At 34.2% G+C, this 15,051-nt stretch overlaps 1 protein-coding gene across 5 annotated transcripts in view; it reads right to left on the reverse strand.

Moving 5' to 3' along the window:
* SMAD2 (SMAD family member 2) overlaps window positions 1–15,051 on the reverse strand; it is a 72,681-nt gene that overhangs the window by 15,024 nt on the left and 42,606 nt on the right. For all 5 annotated transcript variants that reach the window (XM_032470497.1, XM_032470495.1, XM_032470496.1 and 2 more), the window contains 5 exons: window positions 12,108–12,197; window positions 10,884–11,077; window positions 9,921–10,055; window positions 7,173–7,247; window positions 1,175–1,228 (listed from right to left, as the gene is read on the reverse strand). In XM_032470497.1, coding sequence (XP_032326388.1) covers window positions 1,175–1,228; window positions 7,173–7,247; window positions 9,921–10,055; window positions 10,884–11,077; window positions 12,108–12,197 — 548 coding nt within the window. The remainder of the gene's footprint in view (window positions 1–1,174; window positions 1,229–7,172; window positions 7,248–9,920; window positions 10,056–10,883; window positions 11,078–12,107; window positions 12,198–15,051) is intronic.

Raw genomic sequence — 15,051 nt, forward strand, 5'->3', positions numbered from 1 at the left:
AGTAAGAAATGTTGTGTGAACAATGCAAGCCAAGCCAAGAATAGATTGAATATCGTCATCTTTACATGTTCTGTGCCAGCCAACACTGGCAACAGCCCAGGAAACAGACTTCACGTCTACATCACCAGCTCCAGATTCCAAAGATCATACCAGATTTCCAATTTCTCAAATTTCCCCCATCTCGTTAAGTCATCCAAACCTCCCAACATCATTTTTAGCCTTTACGGTGGATCACTTGTTCTACTAGCAGTTTTCCCTCAGTTGCACCACAGGTAAAGTCAATCAGTTTGCATTATAAAGGTAACTTGGGGCAGGATAAAGTGGAATAAAGTTGATGCAAGGATTAATGAGTCAAAAGCCACAAGAAAAAAGATTCTGCGTAATAGGATACAAAATTAACATATTTTTGATATTTGTCTGTTTTAACATGAGATTCTCACTGAGCTACCCTAGTTACAAAAACAGAAAAAAACCACATACACAAGAAACAGAAAGTTATAAAACATATAGTATGCAAGTAGAAATAGAATATTAATCAAAAGAATCCACATATTCCAGAGGAAAATGAGGATCACATGTATTTAAGTTCTATAATTTTGATTAAAATGCATTATAAGGAATATCATGAAAAAAATGACAATTCTGTATAAATTCTGAATGTGTAGAAACTGAAGAGAAACTGTGAAATAGCAGGTTAAAATAAAGGCCAAGAATAAACTACAGAAGGTATAGACACAAGTGTACACACACACACACATCTCCCACATCACATGCACATATTTGTGATAATGATATATACATGTATATTTATACACACTTCATAGTAATAATTGTTATTATAGCAATTAATAATTGCAATTACTATTTTTAAATGTTTCATAAAATGAACATAACCTTAAAAATCTAGCCATGTAGGCCATAAATTTTCCATGAATAAAGAATATGATTTCCATGAATAAAATGATTAATTTCTACATTCATATGTGCCAGGAGAAAAGAGCTTTAGTAATACTGAGGCGCATCATCAGTGTCAAAAAAGCACTAATTAGAACAATCATTGGATTATTCACTGAGATCTCTTTCTCATAGATATGGAAAATAATTACAAGAAAAGACACTTAATTAAATAAGTAATATAATATAAACACAGTAGGGAAAAGTATCTGCAACTTACCCAAACTATGATTAACAGGGGAAAGAGTAGTAGGAGACAGTTCTGCTGGAGATCCTGAAACAAAAGGATTCAATTTTAAAATAGCCATGGAAGTATTTCTAGAACTTCTGACCCCAAATAGTAATAAAATTGATTGCATCTGGTTGTAATCAATGATCACAAATAATACACAGATAATTTACATGCCAAGAATTCAACATGCATAACTGCTTTATGGAAGTTTAATTTTGGAAGCGTCAGTATATAAAAGACACAAGAGAGTCCTGGCTTCTAGCTACCCTGTCCCAAAGGCATCCGGTGTTACCAGTTCTTTGTGTACCTTTCCAGAAATATTCTAGGAACCACACAAACAAGTATTACTGTGTTCTGTGCCTCCCATTTCCTATATACAAGTGGTAATACACTTCTAAACTGTGCTTTTATATTACTTGTTCTATCAGAGATGTTGTGTCTCCTTATTTACTTATCAATCTATTTATCCACCAATTCATCCATTTATCTATTAGCTGCATAGCATTACATTATGGTCTATTATGATCCCATATTAATGGATATTCAGGTTATTTTCAATTTTTTGCTTTAAGAACCAAGATTCTAATGCCTAATCTTGCACATTTTGCATACTCTCAATCTTACCAGGACAGACTCTAAAGAAACTGCCAGATCAAAGGGCTGTCCGTGTGTGATTTTCCAAAACTGCCCTCTATAGAAGTTTACAGTTTACATTCCCAGTAACAACACGAACAGTGAAGGCAGGCTCATGTGTTAGTTTTGATAACTGAGAATGAGGTCTTAACAAGTATAGTTTTAATTTGTATCTCTCTTATAAACGACAGTGAGTAGCTTTATACTTGTTTCAATTTTATTTCCTTTCTATGAATAGTCTGTTCTTTACCTTTGCTCAATTTTCTATTGTGGTGTTGATCACTTTTTTCACTGACTTATAGAAAGGTCTCTGTATTTTAGCAATAATTAGTCCTTTCATGATATGGGACACAAGTATTCGGTCATCTGGCTTCATCCTAATTTTGATTAAGCAGTATTAAAAAAACTTTAATGTGATTTAATTTATCAATCATTTTGGGTATGTCATATTTTGATAAAACAGCGGTGACAGTGGAAATTCCTGTCTTACTCCTAACTTAAAGGGAATACTTCTAGTATGTGTTCATTAAGTATGAGGCTTGCTTTGAGGATGAGAAAGATAAAATTATTTAGGAATTCTGCATCAATAATCTCAAGCAATACTAGTCTGTAGATGCACACTGCAAGTGCAATGTTATAAAGACAAGCTGGAAGCTTTACATCTTCCCTGTAACAGTTTAAATAGCATTGGAATAACATGTTCTTTAATAGTTTGCTAGAATTCCTGTGTGAAATCGTCTGCAGTCAATAATTTTCTAGAGTTTACTTCAAGATAGTTCTCTGTTCCTTCTATGAAAGTTGACTGTTAAGATAGCTCTATTTTCCGGAGTCAGTTTCAGCAAATTATATTTTCTTAGAAAATTAATTCATTTGTCAGTTTTAGGTAAAGTGGGTAAATCTAATCAAGCAAATAAGGAGGGGCACAAACACATAAAATTAGAGAAAGAAGGAAGAAACACAAACACAAGAAAAAAAGAATGAGATTACTTCACTCAACTCCATGCAACTAAATTTTAAAACATATTTGTTGTAAACTGCTGTTAAATAATCATTATGTAATTGTAGTATATAAATTTTGTTTTCTCATCATCATTCTCCACATATTTTGGGAATGTTATCTAAAAGAGCACGACCTACAGCTCCCACGCTTTAAGCACACAGTAATACCACTCTAACACAGACGCAGAGTAAGACAGATCAGACGCCCGTGCGCATCTCTCCCCTCTCCACACTGCTGTAACCACGACACAGAACACCAGGCAGCACAGGTGAACGGCAACCCCAGATAAACAAATGATCAAAAATAGAGAAGAGGTGATAATAAGCTGGTAAACAGCAGCCTTTCATAACAAAGTTCTTATGTTCTTTTTTCGTTCCTCAGTTTGAAAAATCTGTTGGCAAGTCACAGCAGGTACAACTCAGAAAGGTCAAAATATATTTAGAACAATGAACCAAAACTCACTGCTGTTTCCTGAAGCTGAGATAAAATAAACAAAGCCACTATTAGAAATGGAGGAAACTGCCCAATTTTTCATATCTTTTAAACTGTTTACTCCATTAAATACTTATTAGAAGCAACCAGCAGAGTCACAGTAGAAAACAGGAGAAAACCTCTTCCAGTGTATTTTGAGCCCACGATTACTACGACATTGAAGCTACAGAAAAACATGACAAGAAAACTAAAGACCAAAGTCTCTCATAAACATAGAGGTAAAAACACTTTAAAAACATTAGCAAATCAAACCCATAAATATTTTCAAAGTGTTAGTTATCATAACCAAATAAAGTCAAAGTGGGTATGTTATCAGAAAAATCACTTAGTGGAATTCACTTCAAAAAGGAGTAAAATTGTATGATCCTCTTAACAGATGCAGTCTGGATAAAATTCCACAGCCATTCATTAAAAACATTCAGAACACAAGGAACAGAAAGGATCATCTTCAGTCTCATAAAGAGAATCTATTAAAAATCCATAATTAACATCTTACTCATGGCAGGGAATTATTAAATGTGTTTCCTCTGTAACAAAAACAATACAAAAATGTCCATTCTTAGTATTTCTTTGGTTTTTTAAAAATTTTCTTGTGGGGAGGGGCGTAATTAGGTTTGTTTGTTTGTTTGTTTATTTATTTTAATAGAGGGACTAGGGATTGAACGCAGGACCTCATGCATGCTAAGCATGCACTCTACTACTGAGCTTACCCTCCCATCTTTTCTTAGTATTTCTATTCAATAGTTTACTGGAAATCTTAGCCAGGATAGAAAAAAATAGAAAGCAGAAAGATTAAAAAAACAAGACATAAAACTGTCTTTGTTTGAGAGATGACAAGGTATACAGAAAATCTTAGTAATCTACAGAATACTATATACAAAAAGTGACCTTAGCAAAGTTGCAAGGAAAAGGATCAATATACAAAAATCAAATTTTATTCTACATCCTAGGAAGAATTAAAAATAAAATTGAAAATAACATTTATCACAGCACTAAAAATGTTAAAACAGTAAAGAATGCACCTAATGACAGATACGCTGTATGTCTATGCTAAAAACTGAAAAACAATGCAGAGAAGACACAGCCAATATGATCACTACCCTAAAGTTCTCAAACCTGACCCTTTATTCTTGACAAACATCCTCACTTCCCTATTTTATTGAGGAGATCCTAACCATGAAGATGAACCGCTTCTGCTTCTGGATCTCAATCCCTCAACTTATTTCTAATCTTTGCGCAATCAACCTTCTTCCTTTTTCTTAATGGTTAATCCATCTTTTTATATTTTCTTTAAATACACTCATACAGTATTTGCTATGAGTTAAGAACATTTAACTGCTTTACAAAAATTGACTCTGTTAACAACCCTATGAGTTAGGATACTATAATTACCCCTAATTTAGAGATGTGCCTAGGTCATCTAGCTCATACATGGTAGACAGACAATTCAAACTCAGGTAGTCTGGCTCAGAGTCCGACCATGCTCTCCTGATGGCACACATTTGGTTAGACAAGCCATCTCCTAAGTGGGGCTTGTAACCCTTGTCTAGGGGTACACAAAATGACTGGCTTGCAAGACAAAAACTTAGAACTAAATCAAACCGATTTCTTGTTATGTCCACCCTGATTGCTAATATCCCCAAACTTTAAAGAATAAAGTCTTGATCAGAAAATTTATTTAAAAAAAAGAAAAGGCAAAGCAAAAAATAATAGGTACTTGTTCACATAGTTCTTTATTCTGCTTTATCTGGCCTCTGGTTACCCTTAAAAAAAAAATTAACTCCTTCTATCCCAGCAGGGATTGACACATTAATTGAATTATGTCCTTCCCTCTGGGAAGGTATGCACCAGAGTTTAAAGAGAGATCAATTTTGTTCTAAACTGGGACCCTGCATCAGTCAGAAAATTCTTGCCATGGCACTAAGAGAACGAATTAGATAGCGGGTAGAAGACTCGTATTTAAACCAACTTTTAGCATCTTATAAATCAAATATTCACACTGTCATTGTCATTAGAGTATTTTAAATGTGTCATTTTGAAAAAGACAGTACCATTTCCCCACTGAAACAGAATCAGAAATATTAGGTACAAAGCTAGCTCCACAACACGGAATTCATTTCAGCTGACTCAGCTTATTCTCCCCTTTGGATCTTGACCCATTACCATAACCAGTGATTATATTCATCTTACTGCTCCTCCCAAGTTTCAGCTATATTATCAAAAAGGCATTTATACACTAACTGGAACCCTTAGGGCCTTGTGCGCCCAGCCTCCCTCACCTAATACAATGCCGTCTAGGTCCATCCGTGCTGCAGCATGCATCAGTACTTTATGCGTTTATATGGCTGAGTAATATTCCAACGCGTGGATATAACTTATTTAATTTCTCCATTAATGAACTGATGGGCAATTGGGCTGTTTCCACTTTCGGACCCCTATGAATAATGCTTACATGAATATTTGTGTACAAGTTTAGTGTGGACATCCTGTCAATTTTCTTGGGTATATACCTAGAAGTGATATTGCTGGGTCATATTGTTGTTCTATATTTAACTGTGAGGAATAGCAAAATTTTCCAAGGCAACTGAACCATTTTACATTCTACTAGCAATATATAAAGATTCCAGCTTCTCCTAATCCTCATCAACAGTAGTTATTGTCCTTTTTTGATTACAGCCGTTCTAGAGGGTATGAAGTGGTATGTCATTATGGGTTTGATCTGCATTTCTCTGATGACTAATAATGTCATCAGGGCATACTTTCATGACATTCACTTTGAAGTGTCACAGTAGCAACTGTCCATCACGGGTCAAAAAGGAACATGGGTTGATTCAGGAATACAGTTCTTGACATATAGGCATGTTAGGAAGATCTATTTGGAAAGCCAAGTATCATTTGCAGTAAGACATCTGCATTAAGATGTGCATGTTATTTGCAATGATCATTATCTACTTTTCTTGGTTATCTACTATTCTGAGAAACTGTAAGTATAATTAGCTATAGCAGAAGCTTCTTTACCTGGAGTCTAAACAATGAAAGAATTCAAACAGCAGAATTATTGTAAAGGCAACCACCACCCCAGCATTTGAAAAATAACTTAGATTATCATAACTATACGATGCTTTAGTATAAACTGTTTAGAAAAGTGGATGCTCTAACTTGTCAGATTGTGATGTTAAGGTGTCCAATCCCTAAGATACAACCAGGGTGAAACAGATCAAACAGATAACTACGATGACATCACAGCTATTTCACTGGAACCTACCAGTTCCTATGAATTATGTACATTTGATTACATAACAACTGTTTTAAAGCTTTGATGCGTGTAATATTTATTACATGTTAAAATTTTTCTTCATTGTGTTTGAACTTGACAGCTAAATATTAGAAATTAATTGTATTAGGTCAGGTACAATATACAAGGTATTCCCTGTAAACAATCTACCATAGTTCACAACTCACTACTGAGTTAAAGGAGCACGAAAAAGTTGATCCCCATCTCTTATCTCCAAACTCCTCTGAAAATGTTACTGGGCTAATTAGCTTTATCACAAAGACACTTATTCACAGACATGTATTCATAAAACTTTAAACAGAAGCAAAGAATACTTAAAAAGTACTGAGTGTTCTCTAATTTTTATTTACTTTAATAAGAGAAAACTTAATTATTCTGCAAAGTAGCATGTTAATCTTTCACTGACAACAGGGTCCTCCCTTTGATGGTTCAAATATGACTAAATCAAGATAAAAGATTCTTTTTTTTGATATGTGTCCCAACTTCTCTAAATGTAAGGGTTATAAATCTTACAAACAAGGCAAAAATGTGTATCTAATTACTGAGAAATTTTGAGTTTTTTTTACCTGTATCCATACTTTGGTTCAACTGTTGATCGCTTGTTTCTCCATCTTCACTGATATACCCGGGAGGTGGCGTTTCTAGGAAAGTTAAGAGCAAATCAAGCACAGCTTCAGTTTAATCTCATTGCCTGTTCTCCCAGGTGCCAAAGATAACCAACAAACCATCCCAAGTAACACATATAAACGTTATATAACATTATTATAAAACACAGTATTGGACACTGAGGGTTTATGATTCAGGTTCTGATCCAAAACTTACAGGTGAATCCTTAAAACCTACTTGTAACGCAACTGAGCTCTCTGGGCATATCTTCATAGCTATTATTTACATATCTGGCTCATTCTATTATGTATATTACCTGGGGCAAGAGCCAAGAATGTAAGTTCAAAGATGCCTCAGTTCTCAATCAGTATGCTTCAAAGAAATTAATATCGACAATAATTTTTTAAACTAATGGCCATCATGGATGGGTACTTAGAGATAATTAAAGGACACACACCACACGCACACAAGATTTCAGATAACGAAGTAATACAGCATTACATCTTATACGGGGTTCAACAGGGCAAAATATGGTAATGTAATTCAGGACTGTTTGAATTTTACCTTAAAAAGTGTGTTGCTCCAGGGATTTCTAACCAGTAAATCCTGAGTGCTTGAGGCAGAAAATTAAATTCACTGACAACTACACAAAACTGAGGCAAACTACTTCCTGAAAAGATGTAAGATTCTAACGTATCATTTCCAATATGGTTTGTGAACAAAATGTTTATATTCAGGAGGGATCTGAATATCTGAATAAGATTTATGCAAAATAAAAACATTTATACAATTCTACCAATTATAATTTCAAGGAGAAAAAATAAGTTTAAATGATTATCAATAGTCTTAACATTTTATATTGCTGTACAGTTGTAAGCAATGTGGATATATGTATCTAAAAGAATTTTATAATTATCAGGAGAGGAGAGAGAAGATGTGGGTTGAAGGTCTCCTTCATTAACTCTTCACAACCTCTCTTCAATAAGCTAACTATAAATTTTAACTTAAGTATAAAGCTTTTCATTTAAGTGTCAGTACCCCCAAATTTTTAATAATGAAGTTCTAATTTAAAAAACCCTTCAGATACTCAAACAACAAAGAATATAAAAATAAGGATAAAACATGCCATTATATGCTATTTTAAAGGTTACAGTAAATAAAATTAAAAAGAGCTACTAAGCTTTGCCAGTTTAACCACCCATATCTCAAAGGTCTAAATAGGAAGAAAACACCGAACTTCTAAATACTTTATCCTTTTCCACTTTTCTCCATTATTATTTATCTATAAAATAATAAACAAGCTATTAGCATTTTGGAGGAAATGTTAAAATTTCTTTTGCAGTGGAATAAAAAGTGAACCCGAAGGTTTTGCTGTCACTTGGAGCTGGGTTGAAGCCCCACTGTTCAGATAAGCAGAGAGGTGTAATAATCCACTTGTGATTTTCTGCTATGTAAAATAACCAAATCCAAACAAATAAAGATGAGAGGGAAAAGAAGCCCAAACATCTCCACAAGTGAAAGCCACTGAACACTTTGACTAACAGCCTTCCAAGGAATTTTTGGGTAGGCTGTCTTACAAGAGCATATGCTTACACTTCAGTTTCCTCAGAATTGTTGAATAATACTAATTTCCACATCGCACACTTAAATATGCCCCCACCCCAACTCACAGATTTAAATCTGCTTTTTGGAATAAAATAGTAATAAAAGAAAAAAAAATTAAAATAATTAGAAACACTTTCAAACTTTAAAGTTAGCTATTTTAAAAAAAATCCTCTCTTTTCCTTATCTTTTCAAAATTATCTCCAACAAACAAGCATTATGTCCATGATAAGACACATTAAATGTTTTTAATATCCTAGAAACTGAGTTATTTACCTATTTTCAGTTGTATAAAATAAACATGAGTGGAACAGAGAAGTACTACACAAGGAGAAAAAAAGAAAAGACACAAAAATCCAATGTGTAGCTAAATGCTCATCTTAATATTATACCTTTAGTTTGTGCTTCGAAAGAAACCAAAAATCAAAAAAGGGAAACAGACAAAAAAGTAAGAAATTATTAGTTGCTCTCCTAACAAATAGTGAAAACTAAGAGTAGCTCCCATATCATGGAATAGCACTGGACACATAATAAAACAGCAGAATTTGAGAACAATGTAGTTGAGTGCATTTATTTTTCAGCATTACTGAGGCTCAGATGAAAAAGAACTAAAATAGAGGCTTTCTGATTTTTCAGTACAACATACGTACTGCTGTATTTGCAGAACTAAAATTTTGTATCTTCTACAGAAACATTACATGTCTCTTAAACATTATCAAACGAGGTACAGAAGTGATTATTTGGTCGATTTTTAGTTACGCCTGTTTCAGAAATATTTTGTTCTTGTACCACTTATTTTGCTTACATTCTGCATCTCAGCTTTAACAACTTAAGACAAACTTACTAGATCTCTTCTGCTGCTCATGGTGCTTTAACTAAAGCTAACACAAAAGAAAATGAAATACAAAGGAAAACATTCCTCCTCCAGACAAAAACATTTAAAGTGGTAGGCTAATACATTTCACAAAATAATCACACAATAAATCAGATTTTTGTATTCAAAATCCAGAAGCTTTTTTTTTTTTTTAAGTCAAACCATACTTGAATGTTTATGAACAAAATTTGTATCTATCTCAAGTTTTAGGAAATTCAGAAGACAAAAATACCTGGGATATAATTACTCTGTGGCTCAATTCCCGCTGGGAAGTTAGTGTTTTCTGGAATGGAGTGGGTATAATCATCCAGGGGTGGCAGTTCTGTTAAGATCTCAGTGTGCCGGGGCACTAAGACTGGAGGCAAAACTAAAAGAGCAAGAGAAATCCAAGTTAATGGCAGAGCAAAACAGGGAGGGGTACGCCTTTATTAAAAGCTTTCACAAAGAATGAAGAAAGCCTGGTTAATTTTTAAAGTTTAAGGTCTGCCTATTTACTATTATTTGGTTACTGAGAAATTGACAAACCTCATTATGATTTTAACACACCATAAAGTCCAGGATCTAAATTTCCAAGTCCCAATTTATCTTGTACTTTTGAGGACAAAGTGATCCTGGTAATATCATATTACCATAGAGGTTCATAAATTCCCATTGGAAAGGTTGCAGAAACATTTGTAAAATCAGATTTAAGGTTATTTTTTGAAAATACAGCTGTCGTATTTTAGAAAACTCCAAGTATAAAGCTAAGTAAACTTGAAGTCTTGCTATGAGTTTTACCAAACTGCTTAGATCCAAATGATGTCATAAAAGTACATCAAAACAAAAAACAAAGAGCAAAATGACTGAAAACAGTTAATGCAGCAGAAAGGTAATGAGCAGTATCATTCAGTTCTAAGCAGACTGTGAATGTGTGAGATCAGAATTTCCTAGTATGTACTTTGATGTGAAATAGTACGCTATCCCAAAAAGCTAACATATCTTTTCCTCTAAGATATTTTTTTATAATATATGTAAAAACTTTTAAAGTACTTTTAATTACCACCAAAAAAAACCCCAAAAAAACTAAATTTAAGGTAATTTATTAGAGTTTTACATAAAAACTTCCCTAGGTCAATTAGGTATAGGAGTACCTAACATACTTAAGTTCAAGCATTTAATTTAAAACAAGAGGGAAAAAAAAATCTAATATTCCTACCTGGTGTCTCAACCCTCTGGTAGTGGTAAGGGTTTACACATACTTCATCCTTTTTAAGATTAAAAGCATATTCACAATTTTCAATTGCCTTGAGTTCATGATGACTGTGAAGATCAGGCCAGCGCCACAATCGGCAATATATAACATGCGGCAGTCCTTTCCGATGGGACACCTGAAGACGACCATCAAGAGACCTATTGGGAAGCAAGGGGAAAAGAAAGGTGAGCACTTAAAAAAAAAAAAAAATACACTCAGTTGGGCTAAATTAGTACAATACGAGCATAAAGAAAGGAATGACGGACACTTAGTTAGTTTCAGTGAGGACAAGAAGAAAAACGTACTATCTAATGGATCTGATAAAACAGGAAGCAGCAGCACAGCATGTCTCTTACAAACATGCTACATAACAACCCAAGTGTCAATGGACGGGTAACCATTTGGGGAAAATGATTTTTTAAAGAGTATCATATAGTTATAGTAAAAAAAACTCAACTTCTATCTTTAGTGAATCAAACTCTTTTTCAGGGAGGCTTGAAAGGGCATTAATTCTGCAGGTGACTGAATTATCAAAAAAGGAACTAGTGTGAAGAATGATAAATCCAACAATGATGTAAAAGTAACTTACTAAACTAATGTAACATATTACCCAGTTGTGATTGTTTTGAGTACTGAGGTATATTTCTGTAGCTCACACATAAATACAGATGGTGATGAGTATGATGAGATGAAATGGACAAATACCAATATGCTCAAAAAAGAGAATAAGGTGGTTTAAAAAAAAGATAACATAAAACAGAGTTAGCCTAGCATTAACTGTGATAAGGGGTTCAGTAAATAACTATGTAATTATTAGTATAAGGATGAGATTTAGATGATAGCAAGAAATTTAGCAAAAACTGGTTATGTAGCTACTTAAAAATTAGGCCAACAACAGATTATAATCTAACCTCAAACTAAAATGAGAATATAGTCATCAAAGCTCCTATTCTTTAGGGGGTGCAATAATTTAAAGAAGATTCAAAACTAGAATTTCATCGATCAAAACATCAGCTGAAACATTTAATATATTTTTAATACTGGCAAGCAGTTACTTTAAATGCCATGCCTTATTTTACATTAAGGAAACATCCTAGGCAAAATATACTAAGCAACCCACTATAGGTCTTCCAAAACACCCTCCCTCCCACAAGATCTCTAGGATTCGACAGAGGGCAGAATATTCACCTGGTTTGTTCAGAGAAGCTGTAAAGGCCTGTTGTATCCCACTGATCTATCGTATTTGGTGTACTCAGTCCCCAAATTTCAGAGCAAGTGCTGTGCATAAATTGAAAAACAAAAAATTGATGTGAACATGGAAGCATGGTTATTCAAATTACCATGATGTAAAACATGGAAAATGTACAGAATACTTCCTTCACCCAGAAAATATACACTGCTTCACTTTTTCACAGGCATTTAGTACTGGTTTCTATATTTTCTATATGAAGGAAGCCAATAAAATGGAACATGTGACTCCAGATAAGTTATGATTATGTTTTTAAAATGTGAACACCAACGCTCTCTAGCTTAATGAAATCATACCTATGACTTTTCCAATTTCCTCTACTCACAACAAAAGATCTAATACTTACACCATTAGCCTTACTAACAGTGCTTCATTTTATAATTCAGTTTTTTAAACAGCTTATCTAAAAACGGATGTCAACTGGTATTTTTAAAATAGGAAAAATTCCAATTAAAATAGACATACAACCACAGTTAAGATTTTCAGAATATTTGTTTGAGATACTTGAATATTCAGTTTTACTGAAAATTATTATTGCTCTCCTTACTTCTAAGGACACGAGAATGGATTATGAAGTCATTCCAACATAGCACACTACCTTAAAAATTTTAAGAAATTGCTGTGAGGACTAAAGACCTGTGAAAGCACTAAATCCTTAAGATACAGTATGAATACGACAAAGCTGCTACATCTAGTTTTCCTCATCAATACACTGGAAGATACAGACCAGAAAGACCTCAAAATTTCCCTTCCACATTTCTTTCCAGGACATGGGCAGCCCAGATATAAGTCGGCCTATTTTCCCTGCCATCATTTCATTCCAAAGTTAAGTTCTCATCCATGTGAGAAGGGAAGAAAACAGTCTGGAATGGAACTTCTGACTGCCAGAGGTGTCTCAGGTCACAAAAGTTGTACTTATAAACTTAGAGGCAAAAGATAATTTCTGAAACTCAACTCCATTTCTTACATACTACAAAAGCATCACTTCAAAACAACTTCTGAAAACAAAATTAAACAACTGATTAAATTCCAGATGTATACTTTGCTAATGAGCTAACTCAATCAGCAGTTCAAAGGGCCGTGGTGAGAAGTGCGGTCTTCCTGGCGGGCGACACACTTCACGTGGGCGGCTGGGATTCAGTGCTCCAGGGCCTCCTGCACAGCCACTGGGCTCCAGCAACATTTCACACCACGCTTTGGGGGCTACAGTAAGTACAATACTGGATGGCTTTTTAAAATTTCATTTTCAGACATTTTCCAACAGCTTTTTGTGATATTTTACAGATTCTCTTAATTTTTAGGTGTCAGAAAACTAACCTCCTTTTCTCAGACTATAAAAATAAGTTAGAAAAAGTCAAGAAATTGGAAGATAATTCACACCTTTTCTATTTTCCCTGAAGGTGTACTGACTAAAACACCATGCCATAAATGGTTCTTGTATTTAAGATATTTATCAAATATCTACTGGAAACATATAGCACCATGTAGTTTAAAATACAATAAAATCAACTAAATTCCAGCATCTCATAAATCTGAATTTAAACCTCAGAAGGAACAGTACAGGTCTTACTTTTCTCTCCTTAAAAATGATTTGAGGAAAATGACTGACAAGAGTAGATAAAGAGGCTATTCGGCTCTTATGAGATTAAAGTGAACATTTCACTCAAGTAAATCTGGAGCTGTCACGAGAACCATAATGTAAGAGGGCACAAAGAGTTTAAGCTGTGCTTTATTCAAGCCTTGAGATTAATCAGAGAACAATAAATAGTAATCAGTTGTTAAAAACAGGCACTCTAGAGGCAGAAAGATCTAGATCCCAACTCTAACCCAGCTACTTTCCAACTGCCATCGTAGGGTATATTTAAGCCTCAGTTCTATTGATTATTTTCTCTCTCACAAACTGGAAGTTTTATTTTAAAGTGTTAAATTTGTTCTAGCTAGTAAAATTTTTCCTTGTTTATATTAGAATTTTTTTAAAGAATCAATTTACCACAAAATATACAAAGCATCTAGAATAAATGTAATTATAAATGCGTCAAAACTATACAAAGAAACATTTTAATTATTACTAAAGAACACAAAGTAAACTGAGTAGAGAAAACACATCTTCCTAGAGAGGAACACAACATCAGAGCAGTATCAGTTGGGCCAAATTTATGTATTTGATGTGCTCTCAATAAAAAATTAAAAAAATTTTAAGACCCAGACAAAATTATCCAAAATATAACCAACCAACCAGGAAAATTCTGACAAAGAGACTGGCCCTATCAGATCCTGAAACACATTATGAATCCTCAATAACGCAAGTAGCATGCAATTAACAAAAGAATACACAAACAAAACAGAAGAGAGGTTCGGCCTGCAGAGCAGCCTCAATTAGGTAAAACCTCCTCTGGATAAAAATGATACCCTCTGAACAAAATATAATAAAATGAACTATTTGAAAATATAATAAAATGAACTATTTGATAACAAAGGAGGAGACCAAAAACAGATACAAATTGAAGGCAAGTAAACCTTTGTAAGGGGGAACTGCACTGGATGAGAGCTGCATTTACGTGGCTCTGCATCCAAAGGCACCCCACAATGTAAGCTACCCAGGGCAACGAGACCTTAAGCAGAAAATAGTGGTTTTAATGACCTGCAGAATTAGAGAGTGGATTGGGGGCTGCCGGAAAGGCTGGAAAAAAGAAGGGGGAAATCCCATAATGAAGGAAGCCACAAAGGGAAAAAAAAACCATCTAAATAGGGGTATGAACTCTGTCCAGACCCCTAAACTATACATGTGGGAGACTGGAGGACTGCTGAAAACCAGCACTTCAAAATCTGAAAGAACAAGCTGAGATTTCAGCTGTGGCTTTCTGCAGAGGCAGTTTGGCCTTA

The sequence above is a fragment of the Camelus ferus genome, chromosome 30 (assembly GCF_009834535.1).
Source record: "Camelus ferus isolate YT-003-E chromosome 30, BCGSAC_Cfer_1.0, whole genome shotgun sequence".
Taxonomy (NCBI): domain Eukaryota; kingdom Metazoa; phylum Chordata; class Mammalia; order Artiodactyla; family Camelidae; genus Camelus; species Camelus ferus.